At 38.4% G+C, this 19,867-nt stretch overlaps 6 protein-coding genes across 9 annotated transcripts; 2 read left to right on the top strand and 4 right to left on the bottom strand.

Moving 5' to 3' along the window:
• Window positions 1-646: 646 nt before the first annotated feature.
• On the bottom strand, window positions 647-3,418 carry LOC104731033 (MLO-like protein 13). Its single transcript, XM_010450286.2, has 13 exons — window positions 3,201-3,418; window positions 3,052-3,109; window positions 2,747-2,958; window positions 2,545-2,661; window positions 2,395-2,449; window positions 2,157-2,302; window positions 1,967-2,041; window positions 1,798-1,886; window positions 1,603-1,693; window positions 1,313-1,519; window positions 1,151-1,218; window positions 1,002-1,062; window positions 647-905 (listed from the first exon to the last, which is right to left on the bottom strand). Exons 1-13 carry the CDS (start codon window positions 3,318-3,320, stop codon window positions 729-731), a joined length of 1,476 nt encoding a protein of 491 aa, XP_010448588.1. The 5' UTR covers window positions 3,321-3,418; the 3' UTR covers window positions 647-728.
• Window positions 3,419-3,601: 183 nt separating this feature from the next.
• Window positions 3,602-6,153, bottom strand: LOC104731032 (endoglucanase 21-like). Its single transcript, XM_010450285.2, has 6 exons — window positions 5,646-6,153; window positions 5,194-5,510; window positions 4,659-5,117; window positions 4,429-4,564; window positions 4,170-4,342; window positions 3,602-4,076 (listed from the first exon to the last, which is right to left on the bottom strand). The coding sequence occupies exons 1-6, from the start codon at window positions 6,019-6,021 to the stop codon at window positions 3,675-3,677; spliced, it is 1,863 nt and encodes a 620-aa protein (XP_010448587.2). The 5' UTR covers window positions 6,022-6,153; the 3' UTR covers window positions 3,602-3,674.
• A 287-nt stretch (window positions 6,154-6,440) lies between these two features.
• Window positions 6,441-7,199, bottom strand: LOC104731030 (uncharacterized). Its single transcript, XM_010450284.3, has one exon. The coding sequence runs from the start codon at window positions 7,085-7,087 to the stop codon at window positions 6,623-6,625; it is 465 nt and encodes a 154-aa protein (XP_010448586.1). The 5' UTR covers window positions 7,088-7,199; the 3' UTR covers window positions 6,441-6,622.
• Window positions 7,200-7,696: 497 nt separating this feature from the next.
• On the bottom strand, window positions 7,697-13,160 carry LOC104731029 (uncharacterized). Of its 4 annotated transcripts, none has more exons than XR_015574610.1 (16): window positions 12,795-13,160; window positions 12,541-12,674; window positions 12,317-12,371; window positions 11,903-12,118; window positions 11,336-11,611; window positions 11,020-11,154; window positions 10,808-10,933; window positions 10,597-10,641; window positions 10,397-10,501; window positions 10,020-10,162; window positions 9,767-9,949; window positions 9,412-9,590; window positions 8,791-9,135; window positions 8,603-8,695; window positions 8,321-8,465; window positions 7,697-8,242 (listed from the first exon to the last, which is right to left on the bottom strand). XR_015574610.1 is itself a non-coding variant. In XM_010450282.2 (16 exons), the coding sequence occupies exons 1-16, from the start codon at window positions 13,020-13,022 to the stop codon at window positions 7,863-7,865; spliced, it is 2,625 nt and encodes an 874-aa protein (XP_010448584.1). In that variant the 5' UTR covers window positions 13,023-13,160; the 3' UTR covers window positions 7,697-7,862. The 4 variants fall into 4 exon arrangements, 1 of the variants encoding a protein (XP_010448584.1); XR_015574609.1 differs by having other exon boundaries at window positions 9,412-9,486; XR_015574608.1 differs by having other exon boundaries at window positions 9,767-9,890.
• Window positions 13,161-14,204: 1,044 nt separating this feature from the next.
• On the top strand, window positions 14,205-14,819 carry LOC104731028 (uncharacterized). The gene has a single exon (XM_010450281.3). It carries the CDS (start codon window positions 14,313-14,315, stop codon window positions 14,694-14,696), a length of 384 nt encoding a protein of 127 aa, XP_010448583.1. The 5' UTR covers window positions 14,205-14,312; the 3' UTR covers window positions 14,697-14,819.
• Window positions 14,820-16,098: 1,279 nt separating this feature from the next.
• Window positions 16,099-19,718, top strand: LOC104731027 (heat shock 70 kDa protein 6, chloroplastic). The gene is made up of 8 exons (XM_010450280.3): window positions 16,099-17,032; window positions 17,234-17,486; window positions 17,587-17,666; window positions 17,771-17,913; window positions 17,999-18,097; window positions 18,235-18,424; window positions 18,544-18,942; window positions 19,100-19,718. The coding sequence occupies exons 1-8, from the start codon at window positions 16,454-16,456 to the stop codon at window positions 19,514-19,516; spliced, it is 2,160 nt and encodes a 719-aa protein (XP_010448582.1). The 5' UTR covers window positions 16,099-16,453; the 3' UTR covers window positions 19,517-19,718.
• The last annotated feature ends 149 nt before the right edge of the window (window positions 19,719-19,867 follow it).

The following is a 19,867-nucleotide window of genomic DNA, read 5'->3' as shown; positions in this document are numbered from 1 at the left end:
TAAGGTTTCTCTCCTTATTTGAAAAACTTGCAATTGAATTTTTCTAGGTCACATAAAATAGGATACGGTTATGAAAATAAATAAAACCAAGTGATTTTTCCCTTATTAGAAATCAATCAGTTAAAAACAATTTCAATAATTTGAATGCTTTTTTTATAGTTTATATTAGTGTTCAAGAAAGCGGTCTAGGCGGCCGTCTAGGCACTAGGCGCTCAGCAGGCGCCTAGATAACCGCCTAAACCGCTTAAAATTATATTAATTTAATTTTAATATTTATTTTTAATTTTTAAAAACATATATTTAAATTATTAAATTTTATATCTGTATATGTAATTATAAATATTTATATGTTATTAATATAACTTAAATAAATGTATTTTTCTTACTTTTGTTTATAATTTATAAATTTTTTATTTTTCTAACATATATTTGTACTAATTATATATATAATGTTTTATGTTGTAAATGCCTAAACCGCCTAAAAATCGTCTAGGCCCCGATTAATCATTGTATATTGTCAGTCTGAAAAATAAAGCAGTTCAGTGTGGCCTATCCGCTAACAGCATCAATCAAGTCAACTAAAGAGAGATATAATATAGACTTGTAGTAGCCTCAAAAGTAGAAAGAAACATTTGGCGGGTCGGTATAACAAATTAAAGTGGAATTAACGAATTAAAGGGATCTTATTGGACTTATACTTGGATTAAGAGACACAGATTGAAACTTAATTATGGGTTTTCACTTTCCATAACTTGAACATTAAACGATTCAGGAGTGGTAGGTTGCATCTCTATCCTATGAGCCTCGCTCGTGGATTCACCTCTGTTCCTCGAATCTTCTAACCATCCTTCCAGTGTGGACTGTACTAAATTGTCGAATATCCCTTTCTTGAATTTGCTACCCATCTTTTTATAATCAAACCAAAGAACAAATAAAAATTGATTCAAACTTTGTTAATTTTGGGATATATATAGCTAGGCATGTGGGTCATATGAACTTACCTGTGTCACAAGGGCATATAGTGGTAACGTGCTGTAACTGCAAAGCACTTGGACTAACACTCTGAATGAAACAAAGAGTCCATTAGATCAAACCAAATAGTAAACCTTTCAAGCTTTGCTAATTAGACTTAAAGAGTACATATTATTACCCCATGACGAGCCTTGGAATAAGGAAGCCTAGTTTCTCCATGATACATGAATGTATTCCGTATGTAAACTGATGATAACGATTGAGAAATCGTAAATAAGAATGTGATTGTTCATAAAATTGAAGAAGCTAGTGTAGCTGATCAGGGTTGAAAGAGAAGTACCAAAATCCAGAAGAAGAAAGCAATCTCAAATGAATTCTGAAAGAGAATGAAGTGGATGAGTTGGAGAACTATTCCTGGCCTATGGAACCAAAAGAGTTCATCAGAAGGTGTGATCACTGCTTCTTCTGCGCGGCTTCGCTTCTCGGAAACATCCAGAGCTAAGCTACTTATTATGTACTCCAATTTGGCACCCACCATTAGTAACAGCTGCATTTTTTAAAACACTTATATATAACCATTCAAAAAGATTAAAAAAAAGTAACAAAAAGTCCCCAATTATTAGAACTTACAATCAGAGGCAAGAAAGACAACCAGAAGTAGGTGTTCCATCCTCCTACATTCAGCAGCAAAAAGACGACCACAAAGAGCCAGAGATACCAACTTTACATTTTTGTGATCACATCAACAAAATAGGTGTCAGACAAAACTGATTCAGCTATCAATTGGTGTGTCTGTCTAGCTAGAAAGCTGATTGATTATTTTACCTTATGCTCACAACTTTCTTAAAATCTATCTCCAGTGTTCTTAGCATGTAGTTATGAAAATCAAATGACGGGTTTGTACGGCAATGCCTCTGCCAAGGTAAGAGAATATACATTATTGTTACATAAGAGACTTGGTCAACCTATATAAGATGTTAGAACAAGACACTACCATAATGAATGCTTGTCGCAGAGCTATATATTCTGATTTGGTGACAGAACCATAAAACTGCTTGAAGAATGATCTCTGCAAGAACAGTACAAATTGGCTAATCGCATCAGAACTCAAATTAAGATACTTATAAGTAGATAATCTAATGTATGTGTAACACATTTGCTAGTAGTATATCTCCATAGCTCACCAGCCAGCTGATGACAACAGATCTTCTCCAAAATCCTCCAGCATGCATCTCGAAGAACTCGTGATTTGCATTGAATAACTCGTGAATGGCATGAGCGTTAGGATGAGCATGAGCATGACCATGACTATGATCACGCCTTGCAGAGCCTGCGACACTATGTTATGTACTTTGTGTGTTTTAAGGTGCAAAGCAATTGTTAATTCTCCTGGAACAAGAATCTATTATTGTGGAATCTTACCTTTTTGAGAGGGATGCTTCTTGAACCAATTCTCCCAATGCTTCCATTGTTTTATCTACATATAATTTCAAATCAATGAACTACTCGAAGACAGCTTTTGAAGGCAATACTGTTTTGTAAGTTGTGATAAAAACTATGAAATTAAGTTACCCTGGCTCCTCCAAGAACCATGGTTGAGGCGCAGAAGATGACATGAAAAACCGCTAGCACGAAGATGAAGATATGGAGTTGATGCAACGCTTCCACGGATACTAACGGAACCTTCCCCTGCAACCAAAGCAAGAGATCAATGGTTAATAGAAATGGATCCAGTAAGAGAAGGGAAATGAGCAGAAGAGAAAAGATAAATTGCCTTGGCAGCACATTGGTTCGAGCCTTCTCCTGTTGAAAGGAGATGTCGTGCATTGATAATGGCCGTATGAGAGGATTGAGGAGCATGATGCTTCTCCAATGGCTTCTTACAGGGGAACATGTTGCTTACAAGAGCCTCTGGGGCACATATATGCTGAATTGCAGCTTGAGATACCGTTAACATTAGGGAGATAAACCCAAGGAGCATCAGTTCTGCGTCAGGACATCAATATAGTTAGGTGTCTCAGGTGTAATCAAATAAACCGACTCATGTATGAAGAGGAAATTGAAGGAAGAAGTAGTTACCTTCTTTGAGTTTCTGCAAGGCTTCGAACAAGGCATCTTGTTGCCTACGCTTCAGACACTAAGACAAAAAGAAACTCAAGAGAGCTTCAAAGAAGAAGAAGAGAGCTTAAAACTCAAGATTTTTACCGACAGAGACAGTGATACCATACCTTTCCAAGATGATGAAGACCACGTTCGGCGAGAAGAGATAAGAGAACGATGATGAAACAAATAAACGCAACGACCCATGTTGGTGTATATTCAAGAGAACGAGACTCTGCTTCTGCCATTTCTGCACCTCAAGATGGAGACAAACTCTTCATTATATTTTTTTATTATTTAAAGCAGAGAATAAAAATGGAAGAAGTTGAGGGAAAAGAATAGAGAGAAGGAGCATTATGTGGGTTATCTCTTCAATAAAGCACAAAAACCTTTCTTCTATATCACGCCAACTACTTACAAATTTTTAAAACAAAGAATCTACACTGTATACCTCACAAAACACAGAAAAACAATTAATGTTTGGTTTCTCATCAGACCATATTTTATGTAATAAGCTAAAGAAAACTACTTTTTTAGGACTTGGAACTACTTTTATTCAGGCAAAAAGAGATGACTTATTACATTCAATAATTTTGATTTCTTTAAGGTGTCCAAGGTGCTGGGGGCGGCGGTGTGGCTGGGAACAATGGAGGTACGGCAGAGAACATAGTGTTTTTGTCAATACCCCAAACCGCTTCTCTTCCGGATAAAGCCACCAGAGCGGCCACTAGACCCGCATTGCCCGCTAGTGTCGGCTCTGTGTAGTTGTAGTTTGTACGAACGTCGTGGAACCCATCCTGCTTGTCTGGTCCAGCAACCATTGCTCCTTTGATAATGTTTGGATTATCTTTTTTGCTATTTTTCCATTTATATCCTCCTGTGCAGCTTTCTTTCATGTTCCGTGGAATTGAAGCTCCTCTGTGATGCACCTGTTTCGGGTACCGTTGGCCAAAACCCACAACATAACTCATCTTCCGAGGGTTTTTACCAAGAATGTAATCAATCTACCAAAAACAAAAACAAAAAATACAAAGTTCCATTAGATAAAGATCCTTACAAACTTGTTTGTTTTCCTTCATTTTGTGAGGCATGCATACCTGAGATCTTGAAAAGTTGCGTAGGTATTCATTAGTATAGAAGTAAGGACCACAGTACCATCCAGGAGTATCAGCAGCCTCTAGATAATCACTGTATAGCGCCGCTAAGAAAGCTGCATTTGCAGCATACTGTAGAGGCTGTGGATCTCCATGGTTCAACTGGATCAAACCTCCTGTAGAGATGATATAGTAACGTTACAATTATTTTTTTCAACATTTCTCATAAAGTTTAAGGTAAAAGAAAAAGCAGACAACTCACCCTTTGTTCTCTTAAATTTGTTGAAATCAGGTAAATAAGAGCACATAACTCTGCCTGTTTGGTTATGAAATGCGCTTAAAATTTCTTCGTAGGGATATCCAGGGCTCAGAAACAGCCTCATCCGGGTTAACAGCAACTTAAAAACAAAGCATATAAATACAGAAACTAAGCCATTGGCTATAACAACTCCAAAAACAGAACTAAGAATGTGTCAAAGAGTAGTAACTAACCTGAGCCCCTGGGAGCTTGTTGTCCCAGCTAAATACACCATAATAAGAGCTATTCCCGAAGGCACCAGCACTCTCAGCAATAGCGCGAGTGGTAACGTCACTAAGATAGGTTATATTTCCAGTAGCATAATACAACCAAGCCCCACCCCATATACGCTCATCCCAAAACAGGGTAGAGTTATAAAATTTGCTAGAGTCTTTATCAGGTGTACTGTATCTACCATTGCTAAAAGTTGCAAACTTATAGAGCGTCTTAGCACCGTGAACAAGCTTTTTCGAATATAATCTGTTGTCTTTGAATACAATGGACGCAGAGGCCAGAGCAGCTGCCATCTCTGCAGCAAGATCAGAGCAGCCACTGTAGCATTGAGATACAGTCCTTTTATAATCAATGTCCTCAGGACGCATCCAGCAGTAATGGTCATTATGCTTATTATTTCCTCCACTCCCTAATCCGACCTGTGAAAGAAAAAAAAACGTTTTAAACACACTAGTATGATTTACAAGTGGGCTAAAAAAAACTATGTTTTTTCACCTGTTCCACCATAACATTGATTGTATCAGCACTACTATTAAAGGTTTTGAGAAAGTAGTCAGTTCCCCATTTGATGAGTTCTTTAACATGGTTGAGCTCGCCAGCAGCTTCATACTTTGCACTGTATTCAATTACACTCCAGCTCAACATGGTCATAGCATAAGACATGGGGAAGTTGAATTTGATAGTATCTCCAGCATCATAGTAGCCTCCTACCAAATCTTTGTAGCATTGTCCTTGATCTCCCTTCCCATCTTGAAGACAAGAATCACCCTTCCATGATACGTTATAAATATTTCCCTTTGGAAGTTTCCCAGCTACAAAAACATCATCACCACATAAGATATCAAACTGAGACAACAATGATCAAATCCTACAAAAAGCTCTTCCATGTGATTCGATGTTGCAAGACAGATTTAGTAAGAAAAAGGTTCAAAGTTTTTAGTGCTTACATTGTTGAGCATTGAAGAACATGAGAGCTTCGTTGAGAGCGAGTGTGTAATTATCCGGTGATGGTGGCTTGTGTGTGTGGCGTGGCACAGTTTTAGCGATCAGAGTTATGAATCCAGAGATAAACGCGGTTACTACAATGATTCCAAGAGTCCAGAGAAAGATCTTGCGGCTGACTAAGATACATCCGAGATCGACGTACTTCTTCTTCTTCAGCTCCTTCGGTCCGAGTAGCCAGCTCTGTTGTGTTTCGTCAAGAGGCCGTGACAGAGCCGCACGGTCGAGGTCTTGTAGGTTTCGACTACGACGATCTTCGTCGATGACGGAGTCCGCCGCATTGATCTCTAGAGGACCACCCCAAGGATCACGTCCGTACATAGTGATTAGTCTTAAGCCGATGAGATTTGTCTTAATTGTTAAGAGAAGGAAGATGAAGAGAGAGCTTTGGAGTGAGGTTTTAGGGTAAACAGGTGTGTTTGTCTGATGTGGAAAGTGCAAAGTTACATTAATTGACACGTGGCATTCATTCGGTCGTCCATGGCATTTTATGTCTTTTTTACGATTTTGTTTTTATATTACTTCCATATAAATGTAATTTTTGTTGGTCGGCCCAATTTTACTTTTGGGGAAATGTATTAACGTCAGAAAACCAATTAGGTGAGAAATAATGTCTCTCTCTCTCCCATTGCAGAAGAATTTTTGTCGAGTTGGCCACTTTTATGATTGGATTAGTGGGTATAATTCATTTATGTCAGAAACCAATTAGGTGAATTTATACTATAAAGAAAACTTCAATATACTACTATAAACAAAAATTGGTTTTTTTTTCTTTTAGTATTACAACTTTTTAATAATGTTACAAAGTTTTATTATTGCTAAAAAATATGACCTTAAACTAAGAAGATTATTTAATGGGACGATGCAAAGAAAGATACATGTGAACGATGTTGTGAAGCAAATCGGTTTCATAAGTGCTCAATCACGGGATGAAACAACGAACTAGACTCGAACTTAACTCGATTACACAACCGAATATTCCCACTGATCTCTTGGCTGCAGCTGCATGTGGTTCTGGTTCTACAGTGGGAACGCCATAAGTTGGATTCGGTACCATGTACTGCTGATAAGACTGGTAGATGCGAAGATCAGACACTTGAGACAGCAGCAACGGGTTTGTCTCAACGATGGTTTCTTCTTTTTGGTGAGGCAACTGAGTATTATTATTCCAAGGAAATGCTGATGTCTCTTGATGGCTGAAACTCTGACTCTCATCGAACCAAAACGACAGAGGAGGCGCTGTGGGCTCAACCGCCACCGCTGCTGCTGCCACGGAGAAGTACTCATAAGAGCAATGGTGATCAGGCTGTGATGGGCTAGTTTGCTTACGTTTCCTCTTCTTTCTTGACCAGAACTTGAGCTTCTTCATTGCTTTCATAACCTTCATTTGGGATTTGGGTAATGCTTAAGGCTTGAGAAAATGGTCACTGCGTTTTGTATCGAAAAGGAGACTAGTTTGTAACCGTTGAAGAACATAAAGTCAATAAAAGTAATTAAAATCATCATTTCTATTCAATATTCTTTTAAGCTTTTTAGAATCTTCAAACTTTGTGACCGTTAAATTATCACTATCTTGCAAAGGACCCACAGGCTCTGCCACTAATGACATGTGACATGGCTTTTCCATAGGTACTAAGTTGGTATCAATACAAGAAATTGTATACGGTCTTCTTGTTTGGCAATCACTGCAAAAGATTCTAAGTGTACAAGTGAAATTTTGACATGTCTAGGTAGGTTGCTTCATGACAAGGATATTAGTTCCTTTTTTTTTTTTTTCAAATAAAACATGTGTAACACTTGCAAAATGGAAGTACACATCATATATAATTAACCCATTTGATTGTACCTTGTATTGTCAAATTGACTGGTAAATCTGAAATATTTGTTCTTTGATATAATGTTCTGTTCGCGTTTTCTTCTCAACGCGTCGTCATACTTGTCATCTCTGTATTAACAGTTAACACCATATTTGACTGAAAACATGGATCTCGTGCCAGACTTAAAATATATGTTTAGTTATTGAAGATTAATCTTACTTATGTTGAAAAACAAGCAAGAGTCGCAGATGCGATATTACTCAGTCTACAACATAAGATCGTTTCCGAAAAGTAGAGCAAGACAAGTAGTATTATCCAGGAAAAGACAAGGACCATGCCAAAGACTCACTTTTTAAGGAACATATTCCTGAACTCATCATTTGATTTTGCGGGCTCATCTGCGCTGGGTTTGGGGTTTGTGTAGCCGAGTGGTTTAACATCATCATTTGATTTTGCGGGCTCATCTGCGCTGGGTTTGGGGTTTGTGTAGCCGAGTGGTTTAACATTTCCATCTGCGCTGGGTTTGGGGTTTTGGTAGCCGAGTGGTTTAACATTTCCATCTGCGCTGGGTTTGGGGTTTGTGTAGCCGAGTGGTTTAACATTTCTTGGGACAGCGAACGTGTTTTTACCTTTCAACTGCACTTCATCTCCTTGCTTTTCACCCACAGTTTCTCCTTTCGCCTTCTCAGGAATCTGGGAAGGCTCCTTTGAATTCCCAGAACCATCTAAAGAAGAAGTAGATACAAAGTCAGTACTGGCTGGCTACACTATGAGCAAAACCAGATAGAGATACAGATTCTAACCATTTCCACGCCGAGTGAATTCCTTTTTACCCTTCTTTGGATTTGACCGTGCTATACTGATCTTCTTACCAAAAAACATCCTTCTGTTCTTTGCTATAGCTGCTGCAAGGTGTTCATCATTCATAAAATCAACATATGCCAGTCCCTGCAAGACACAATTGACCATATTAAGCCATCATATTGGCATATATCACTTAAAATAGCTAGTCATTTTTTTCCAGATTTATTAACAGTGACAGCTGAAATGGCATCACATGCATAAGTTGTGTGTGAGAGAGATACCCTTGGTTTTCCAGTGTCTTTGTGATGGAGAATGCGGATGGAATCAACCCCACCAACATCGCCGAAAAATTTACGTATATCTTCCTCTTCTACCTGGCAACAACAGTATTAGCTTGTATTGGAAAATCTCACACATGTTATTTCAGTAGGCCGTCTTTCTCAATTTTACATAAAGCCCGTAGACTTACCTTGACACTGAGATTTGAAAGAAAAGCTGTACACTCGTCTGTATAAATTTTCGGCTTCACTGGTTTGGCGTCTTCAATCTCTTCTTTATTTGCATCAGCGGCTTTTCCATTCTCTGATTTAATGTTTGGTACAGTTGCACTCTGACCTACGTCCACTTCATTTACTTTTCGACCCTTTGTCTTCTGCCGCTTAGCCAAAGACTCGTCTTCTACATTCTGTTCTGCTTTTCTCTTTTCACGTGTACTCTTTTGTGAGTTATGCTCTTTCAGGCCAGCTGGTGGTTTGGCTGGCGTAGACTCCTGTTGTAACCTGATCAACTGTAGCTCTTCCAAGCGTGGCATAACCTATGGAACAAAAATTAAGCAACTCGTATAATTTACAGCTTCCACAACGTTTCCGCATGTTATTTTATCACAAAATGCATCGCTCTTAAATGAGAGTCAGGTATAGGGGAACTAAATTTACGAAGCCAAGAGCAGTGCGGAAGGCATCAATCTAATTATTTCACTGATCTATATAATGTATTTATCACACCAGAATTAACAAATGAAATCAAACCCAGCAAAATTTGTCAATACTCACAATTTTCAAGAAAAGTCAAACAGTAAACAATAGAGTACCTTTTGAAATGCTATGTCAAAATCTTCCAAATCCCCATGCTCCCTTTCAAATCGCAACCATCCTTTGCATATGTCCTGGAAAATTGTCCTTCTTAAGAAATGAATATAGGCTTTCCGAAACTAGAGATGACAACTTAGGCATACAGTGCTCTCATGTTTCAGATGTCATGTATGCAAATCTTCTCCGACCATCAAAAACAGAAAAAAACTCAATTAAGTGCTTGTGTTGTATTTGCCACATTTATACATGGTTTCTTTATTTTTCATTCAATTGACTGCCATTTCAGTTGCATGTGAAGATAACAAAATAAAAAGTGACAGTAAAACAGAACACAAGAGGGAATCGAGTACATACTTCTGAGCCAGTGCCATCAAACTTTCTTGTATAGCACCTCCGGTAAAGAGACCTAGCTTCCTTTACATGCCCCAAATGCACTTCCATATCAATGTAGGCATACCAGGCTGCTAGCATCCCACCACTGGAGAGAACCAAGTAAGATGAACCATAGTGAACCAGATTGCCTTATTCTGACAAACGCTGTAATCTGCCCGGATTATTTCAAGGTAAATGTGTAGTTAATTAAGTATAAAGGATATAACTTGCAAACCTCTTCTTCAAAAAGCTATCCCAAACACCTCGTGCTCCAGCTAGATCTTTTCCAATACTAAGTTCCAAATTAGCCCAATAAGCATGCAAATGCAGCAAGCTGTCTGTATTTTGCATGTGGGGCATTAGGTAATCTGATGCTTGCTGACAGGATAGAAACATTGAGTTAGTTCAAGTGATTCAGAAGAGGTCCAAATCGGGAACAAAACAACACTATTTTTACAGATAGGGTAACCCTAGTCCCTAGATAGCCTCTCAAATGGAAAACTATGAAAAGAATGTGATAACTAAATGAACTGCAACCATACAAAGATATTGAAAGCCGTACAGATATTTCATATTTGAGATTAGTAATTATGGTAAAAGCAGCAGACAAACCTGAAAAGTTTCTCTTATCAGAGAATAATCCAAAGTCTCTGATATCTTAGCTGATAACATTCTCCTTCTCAGGCCATCTACTCGAGTGAGGTATAAATCCAGGTACTGATGAGGAAACATCTCATAAGAAATACATGGATAGAGTTGAATGGGTACAAGCTAGAAAATGAATTTAAAAATCATGAAAGAAAAAGCTGTACCTCTTCAAAGGAGGAAAATGTGCACTGCAATGACTTCTCAAAGACCTGTACACAACATTTTGAATAATAGGATATTCTCAGTATAATTTTTTGAAAATTTCATAGTATAACGCATCGGATATGGTATAACAGAGATAAATCAATGTTAGGGCAAGTATTCTTTCCTAAACTATATTTCTTTTGTTTTTCAATTAAACAAATTGACACTTACAGCATAGATCTCTTTCTCGGGTGCAGAACCACGCTCTAAAGCAAGCAAATAACGTGCCCAAAGATCTTCAGTCCATGGGCAACTTCTAGTCGCCCTAGAATATGCGTGTGTTATAGCTTTTCCAACCTGAAGCAGGAAGACGATTGTAATGATCAAGTAGAACTTGTAACAAAAAAACACCATAAAAAACGACTCAAAGATTCATGACGAACCTTCAAAGTCTTATCAAGATAGACGGTGTAGTCTATCCACAAGTCACTTGAAACTGGGTATTCAGCCACAGCACGTTCATATATAGCTTGAACTCGGTTAGGATCTCCAGAAGTCTTCTCAAACTTTATATAATTCTACAAGAAAAGTAATAATAACTAAGTAAAAAAAAAGATGCAACAGTATTTCCTACAACATGCCTAATTCTGCAGATTCAGAATCCTTCACACAATATGATCACAGATGGTAGGCATATGAAAATCCAATTTCCATACAATATTTATCACAAATATAAACGGCACAAAAAACTAAACGCACCATGAATTCCTGAAACTTTTCCGTGTCAGATAAATCTTTGTTAGATATGTGTTCTTCAAGATGGGCACGTTCACTATACATCTGCTGTGCCTTCTTGTTTGCAGCAGCAACCTGAGGAGAAACCTTATTCAAATCATCTGATCCAATATCAAGGTCAATGCCTTGCTCCAACTCCCAAGCCTTGTAAGTACTAAGGGTGGAGCTCAAGTTTTTTAGCGGAACAGACAGGTGACGGTGGAATATGCTTCTGATCCTTTGTATCTGCTTATTTTTTTCCTGTAAAATAAAACTAAATTTATGATGCCAAAAGAACCATAAATACATCAACAGATTTGTTTCTACTTTAAAAACTAGAGACCAGTAAATAATATTATAGCAACCATTAGCGTTCGTTTCTAACAAGGTGTAAGTTCTTTCCACTGAATACTGTGACTGTGAGCAGCAACCCACTATCACACTTCTGTTTCACTTAACACACGCATCATCCTAGAACACAAACCTTGCTAACATGCTGCTAAATTACAGTGAACAAAATGAAGATGAAGAAAATCAAGAAATAGATCTAACCTCAACGTCAGCCTCGACAATAGCGGCTAAAACGCCTTCCTCAAATGCTTTATATCCTTCCCATATTCTATTGCCTTCAGTGACATGGACGCCCGCAGCCGGAATAGCACGTTCAAAAAGACTCCTCATTTTTGAAATACCATCAGATGTGTATCCATGTACTGATGGATCAGATTCTAGCATAAAGTTCAGGTAGTCACACCAAAGTGATACAGACTGCATAAAAGAAAAGCTATCAGTTGAGCCATAGATTATAAAGCCTCACTACCAACAGAACAACTCAAAATAGCATACTAGCGTACTTCTTCAGTCAACCTACTTAACAAAAACCTTCCAACTGAATGGTAAGAACATATATATGACTACCAAAGCCTCTAATCCAGCAATTGTTTCGAAGTACAGAAGAGAACATACCTGATAATCAGAAAGTCCCCGTTCATAAAGCATCACAATATCAGAGACATTCTCACTGCAGAAGAGAGATAAAAAATATAAGAAAACTCTCAGAGGGTGTGTTGTAACTTACAGATAACTACGCTTGAACCGTAACAAAATAAAGATCAAAGGCCGAAGAATGGAACCAGAGGTATGAGCAATATATAATTTAAGAGGCAAAGTATCCGCAAATAAATATTTACCTAGAGGCAAGAGATGCTTCATCTCTTGCCCATTCAAGCCACAAAGAAGGACTCAACGGGAATATGGCACTCATAGCTTCCCTTGCTTGTCTTAGCTTTTCAAGGTTTGCTGTTTTCCTCAGAAGCTTTATATACTGAAATACGAAATCCAACAAAAAATATGTAATCAGAGGTATGGAAAACTCAATTTTCACATAATCCCTAAGTAAACTCTGCTTTCCCATCAAGGGTAGAGAAAGTGAAGGGTTACTTACTTGGACATAAGCATCGTAGTTGTAAGGATTGGAGGAGAGATCCGACTCTAGGGTTTCAATCTGCTGATTCGACACGGCATCATCATCGGAATCGGAATCAGAATCGCCGGAATCATCCGACGAGGGAGGGTCAGCTTGGGGAACGGTAGGATTTTCGGTAGAAGCGTCGTCCATCTTCTGGTCGCTGCTACTGACTAGTTCGGTGTCATCATCCATCATCGTCGTCATCTCAAGTTTCTGAGTTGGGGATTCTTCTTTCGGGTTTAGGGTTTAAAGCACTACGAATTGCAAATAACTTCTCCGGCCTCGCTACCGTCTTCAAACACCGCTATAGGCTATATAGCCCTTTCGCGTCCTTTACGCCCAGGGGAGATTTTTCATTTATTTCTAATAGACCTTCCCATATTAACCGGAACTGAACCGAATCAAATTTCGGGATTTAATTCGGTTAAGGGAACTACATAAGAACCAAACGATTTCAATTTGTAGAACCGAACGGTTCTTGGTTCGGGTAAAACGCGAGAACCGGATGGTGCCCTCAAAAACCGAAACTAATACGAAACATTGTCAACGATTCTTGGTTCGGTTCGGTTCGGATTTCAGTTGTAATCCTTACGGGTTATGCCTGTTTGGTGGTAATTTGATTATTTTTGGTTACAAATAACCAATTGGAACCGAAACCTTTTTGGGTTTATTCAATTCAAATTTCAAGTACTCATAGCAAACCGAACAAAGTTGAACCGAATCGAATTGTAGTCGGTTTATAATTACCAAATTTCTATGCCTGAATTATTCAAAAATCGAAAGAATTGAACGCCTAGAACTAGTTACCGTCGCTAAAAGTTATCAAAGTTTTTATTTGTTATTAGTTATATTATTACTGTAAAATACCTGCTGGAAAAAAACACATTAAAAAGTATATATATGATAATAACCTCATAGACCATAGTACAATGATACAAACCAGCAATGAGAAGAATATAAAGAAAAATAGTCATAGCCATTTGAAATATGTGGCTAATCAATCAGTTCGTTAGTTTGCGAAAACTTATGACATTTCAACGAAGATTTTATATTGACAAAACAACGTTCTCGTGTATGTTGCTAAAATTTATTAACGAGGATCGAATTAACGATGGATACTTTTCATCACTACTAATAATAGGGTGTTTTGATAGGTGGTAAATTAGGTAGTCCCTAATTACAAGGTATATTGAGTTAGCACACAAAGATCTTTTTAACCTGTTTGTCCCCCAATTATACTCTATTTTAACATATTTTTGGTACACCAAGTATGAATGGTATATGTAATGCCAAACATTTGGCAGACAAGTGCACATGCCCAGTGTTAAAAACGTTATTTACAATCTCCACCAGCTGTAACATTGTGCGGATCTCATTGTAATTTAAATTACTCGGTTCATGAACCTCTCTACACGTTTATATATACGGCAAACACTATAGCTTGTCTCTCCATTACATTATCAGAAGTCAGAAGAAAAGTAGAGAGAACAAAGCATGAGTGGCTATTCCAAAATGGATTCAACAGACCAGAAACCCGACACAGACCACCCGGTTGTGGATCCTCATCAGACCCAGAAGCCGGATCCGGAACCTATCCAAATGATACCGAAGCTGAGTAGGAACAGGTCAGTGTCTGCATCAGGACAAGCCGTTCCTTCACCAATGAAGATGTCTATGAGAAGATCTTCGTCTGTCTCTGAACGCTACTGTAGAATCTATGACCAGAGCTCTGCCACGACGTGGCCTCTGCCTTTCCATGAAGAAGATGAAGACGAAGATGATGATAAAGAGAAGGCCGTTCATAAGAAGAAGAAGAGCAGCAGCATCAAGAAAAAAGCATTCGTCAAGGCTTGTAAGCGTTTTTTTGGGATCTCGTGAAACCTTTATCTTTTTTTTTTCCTACATCCATCTTAATATCATATAACAGATCTCATTGTTATTTTATGTTTTAGAGCCTTATATTTTCTCATGAAACGTTTAATACAAGAAAATTTTCTCAAATTAGTTGTTTATCGATTGCTTTGAAGTATATTGGTTTTACGTGTTTTGCTTTCTTGATTGAGTAATGAGATATGATGATTATACAATTTATACTACTATTTAGATTGTTTTTTTATGTATCTATTATTGACAATCAAAACCCACTTGCTTTTATAACTGTAGAAGACCAATTGTGTTTTTAATTTGTGCGTCTGAATTCGTCTAAAGATGACCCAAAAAAAGAAGTGTGTAAAGATAATATTTAACAAGTTGTATATCATACATACAATACATACAACCAATAAGATGAATAAACTACATATTACTTTATTTTGGGAGATGATGATCCTTGACTCCAAGATTGTCCTTTTGTGTAAAACTCGAGAGAGCATCATCTAGCCCAATGCACTTGCACATGGAGTTCGAATTATTTATCTTTTTCCAGTTTTTATATAGTTTTCATCAACTCAAATTTTAAAAATATAACCATCTTAGAGTAATCACGTTTTATAAAGATAAAACAGATTTGTATATAAGAGTTACACATATCAAAGAGTTAATTGGTCTTCTATGTCACCAAAATCACTTAATGGTAACATTATAGTAGTTAATTCTTATGAGCGATCAAATTAGTAACAATTTTTTCACAAAAGATTGTAAGAAGAAACCTTTGACTTTGAGGTATATCTCTATAATAAGAGAAATTTGTGACAAAATGTCGAGGGGTATCAGTCATGCCTCTCCACCGCACACAGTTTTTCTTTTTGAGGCCAACAAGTATTCTAAGAATAAACAAATGCTGTATGGTGCGACAATTGTTTAAGACATCGGTATTGTAATCTGTAAACTATGATACACCTTTCTGTCTACAGTTCTATCAAACAACCCATCCAATTCCGACCATGCACTAATGTGGGTAAGATCTACGTACCACACGGTCCACACCGACAGTCGTATGAAATACACCCATTTATGGAATACAAGCATTAAAATTAACATAGATCCAAACGAGTCGCTCAGCTCTCTTTCGCTTGCATCTTGATACTTCTTTATCTTTTACAACTTAAAGCTTTGCTACATGTTTCAAGCCAAATCTAAATGAGATTTGTAAAAGAGATCTACTATATATATTAAGAGTTTTGTTTAACATGAGATATATGAAATTTTGAATTTTCACCTAGTAGGATAAATCAATATAAAACAAATGTTACTAACTTATATGCTTATTCAAGTTTTACAAATAGTAACCACATTATCAATCCATTTTCTAATAGGACAAGTAATCCTTGGCAACCCTTTTGACATGTAGTAGTAATGTGGGCTTTTGTGAAAAGTCTAGATCTTTCTCATGAGAGAGATCTGGATACCTCTCTCTAGGATGGGTGTCACAAAAAAAAACTCAAGAAACACTTTGTGTTGGCCTATTGAAGCCCACCCATTTCACACCATCCCCTCTTCTCGAAGCTTCAGCTAGGTCCCACCTTTTCCTCCTTCCTCTCCCAACCTCTCCTCTTATCTTCTCTTCTTCTTCTTCTTCTATATCTCTTCCTCCCACTTTCCCTTAGGGTTTTCCAACTTCAAACCCCTCCTCCTTTCTCAGTCTCCACTTCTTTACCTTACCCTTTTGCTTCCTCAATCACTAAGCTCGCATAAAAATGGCATCTTCCGCCGCCCAAATCCACGTTCTCGGCGGGATTGGATTCGCTAATTCTTCGTCCAAGAGAAACCTCAATGGTAAAGGTGGTACCTTTATGCCAAGAAGTGCCTTCTTCGGCACAAGAACTGGTCCTTTCTCCACACCCACTTCTGCTTTCCTCAGAATGGGCACTAGAAATGGCGGCGGCGCTTCTAGGTACGCGGTTGGTCCGGTGCGTGTGGTTAACGAGAAGGTTGTTGGTATCGATTTGGGTACGACTAACTCCGCCGTCGCTGCTATGGAAGGAGGTAAGCCTACGATTGTGACTAACGCTGAAGGTCAGAGGACGACGCCGTCTGTGGTGGCTTACACGAAGAGCGGTGATAGGCTTGTTGGGCAGATTGCCAAAAGGCAAGCTGTTGTTAATCCGGAGAATACTTTCTTCTCTGTGAAGAGGTTTATTGGTAGGAAGATGAATGAGGTTGATGAGGAGTCTAAGCAGGTTTCTTACAGAGTTGTTAGGGATGACAACGGGAATGTTAAGCTTGAGTGTCCTGCTATTAACAAACAATTTGCTGCTGAGGAGATTTCAGCTCAGGTGTTGAACTTTATCCATTTACTCATTTTCTCTTGTATTTGTATCGATGTTGATTGTGTGTTTAGCTGGTTAGAGTTTCGTTTATGTGCAATTTTGGGTGATAAGTGTGACTTCTAGATGGTGGATACTTCACTATTGTTCATAGTTCAGTAATATTAGTCTTGTCTTCTGTATTTCTCATGGGGTTTGTGTCTATTCTAGGTTTTGAGGAAACTTGTGGATGATGCCTCAAGATTCTTGAACGACAAAGTGACCAAGGCTGTCATCACTGTACCTGCTTACTTCAACGACTCACAGAGGACAGCTACGAAAGATGCTGGTCGAATTGCTGGTTTGGAAGTTCTTCGTATTATCAACGAGCCCACAGCTGCTTCATTGGCTTATGGGTTTGACAGAAAGAGCAATGAAACAATCCTTGTCTTTGATCTTGGTGGTGGTACCTTTGATGTTTCAGGTATAGAAATTGGATTTTTGCTTATGTATCTTCTTGAGAATATTCTTTACATGTAATAGCACCACTAATATGTTTTATGTTGCGTTTCTTTATGATACAGTGCTTGAGGTTGGTGATGGTGTGTTTGAAGTGCTTTCCACTTCTGGCGACACACATTTGGGTGGTGATGACTTTGACAAGGTGAGTTCTGCACATATTTATTTGAAAGTTCTTAGTAGAAGAGCTTTGAATCTGTTTACTCTTTCTTTTGTGCTTTACTTGATAGATCTACTTTTGCAATGCAGAGAGTTGTTGATTGGCTTGCTGCGGAATTCAAGAAAGATGAAGGGATAGATCTTCTGAAAGACAAGCAAGCTCTTCAAAGGTTAACAGAAGCAGCAGAAAAAGCTAAAATTGAGCTTTCCTCGCTGACTCAGACAAATATGAGGTACACTTAGTTTTTTTCGCCAAATTTTTCAACTTTGTACTTTTATAAGTACCTGACTTCTGATTGATATGAAATCTGTGTGTAGCTTGCCATTTATCACGGCCACAGCTGATGGACCCAAACACATAGAAACTACCCTCACACGTGCCAAGTTTGAAGAATTATGTTCAGATTTACTTGACAGGTAATCTTGGTTACAGTTCTTATGGCTGATATTCTTGGCCTGGCAAGTAAACAGTTTGCTATCTGTTCATTCTATAGCTTCTGATTGATTATGGAGGCTTATGTTTCTTAGTTTCTTACCATGTATCTTCCTTGTAGGGTCAAGACTCCCGTCGAGAATTCCCTGAGGGATGCAAAGCTAAGCTTCAAAGATATTGATGAAGTGATCCTTGTCGGTGGATCCACACGTATTCCTGCTGTTCAGGAACTCGTAAGGAAGGTGACTGGGAAAGAACCTAATGTCACAGTAAATCCTGATGAGGTTGTAGCTTTAGGTGCTGCAGTCCAGGTGTGTTCTCGTGACCTTGTAACTTTCATCCTATTTAGGTCTTGGTAACCTTGTGGCAAATAAGTTGTGATTTACTGCAGTGAGTTCTTATTAAGTTCCATTTTTCTTTTTGACTCTAGGCTGGTGTTCTTGCTGGAGATGTGAGTGACATTGTGCTTCTTGATGTGACACCACTTTCGATTGGTTTGGAGACCCTTGGAGGTGTTATGACCAAGATCATTCCAAGGAACACAACACTACCTACTTCGAAATCAGAAGTCTTTTCGACTGCTGCTGATGGGCAGACAAGTGTTGAGATTAATGTGCTACAGGGTGAGAGGGAGTTTGTTAGGGATAACAAGTCTCTTGGCAGCTTCCGTCTAGATGGTATTCCACCAGCACCACGTGGAGTTCCACAAATCGAAGTCAAATTTGACATTGATGCCAACGGTATTCTATCTGTCAGTGCTGCTGACAAAGGCACTGGCAAGAAACAAGACATCACCATTACTGGTGCGAGTACATTGCCCAAGGATGAGGTGCGTGCTTTTTTGCTTAAGAATCAAATTTATAACTGTTGCTCATTGCTATCAGCTGATTAATGGCTGTAGCTATCTCTATGATCATAGAAATGGTTCCTTCTTCTAATATTCATAGTACTGGTAACTAAAGTTGGTGTGGTTGAATATTTTACAGGTAGACCAAATGGTCCAGGAAGCAGAAAGATTTGCAAAGGATGACAAGGAGAAGAGAGACGCAATCGACACAAAGAACCAGGCAGATTCAGTGGTGTACCAGACGGAGAAGCAACTAAAAGAACTTGGAGAGAAGATTCCAGGTGACGTGAAAGAGAAGGTGGAGGCTAAGCTACAAGAGCTGAAAGAGAAGATAGCAAGCGGATCAACACAAGAAATAAAAGACACGATGGCCGCTCTAAACCAAGAAGTGATGCAGATTGGTCAGTCTCTATACAACCAGCCTGGAGCTGGAGGTGGAGCACCAGGTACTGGTCCATCCCCTGGTGGTGAAGGTCCTTCATCAGGAGACTCGTCTTCAAGTAAAGGTGGAGATGGTGGAGATGTGATCGATGCTGACTTCGAAGACAGCAAATGAGAAAGCAAACTAGGACGGCTTTGATGATATTCATACATGCGGGATGCATTGATTTTGTAGGGTTGGATTTGAGAAGACACATGAATTAAGAAATGCTTGTGAACATCATTTATTTTGTCGTGAGAAGGAAGCAGTGTGTGGGTTTACAGAGGATGATGTTTTTTAAAAATACATAATAAAATGCAAGGCTTCTTCTCTCTTACACGTTACTTTAAGTGAAGAGACAAAACCTACTAACCAAGTTGGGGGTTTTGAGGCAAATCCAGAGCGCAATTATAGTATCCAATAATAGCGACTCAATCCACCGCAATTTTAGTATCCAATGCATAACAACGTACGCTTGGTTGGTTA

Source organism: Camelina sativa, chromosome 12 (genome assembly GCF_030686135.1).
Source record: "Camelina sativa cultivar CO46 ecotype springtype chromosome 12, ASM3068613v1".
NCBI classification, from domain to species: Eukaryota; Viridiplantae; Streptophyta; class Magnoliopsida; order Brassicales; family Brassicaceae; genus Camelina; species Camelina sativa.
This window is presented reverse-complemented; position numbering and strand designations above follow the sequence as displayed.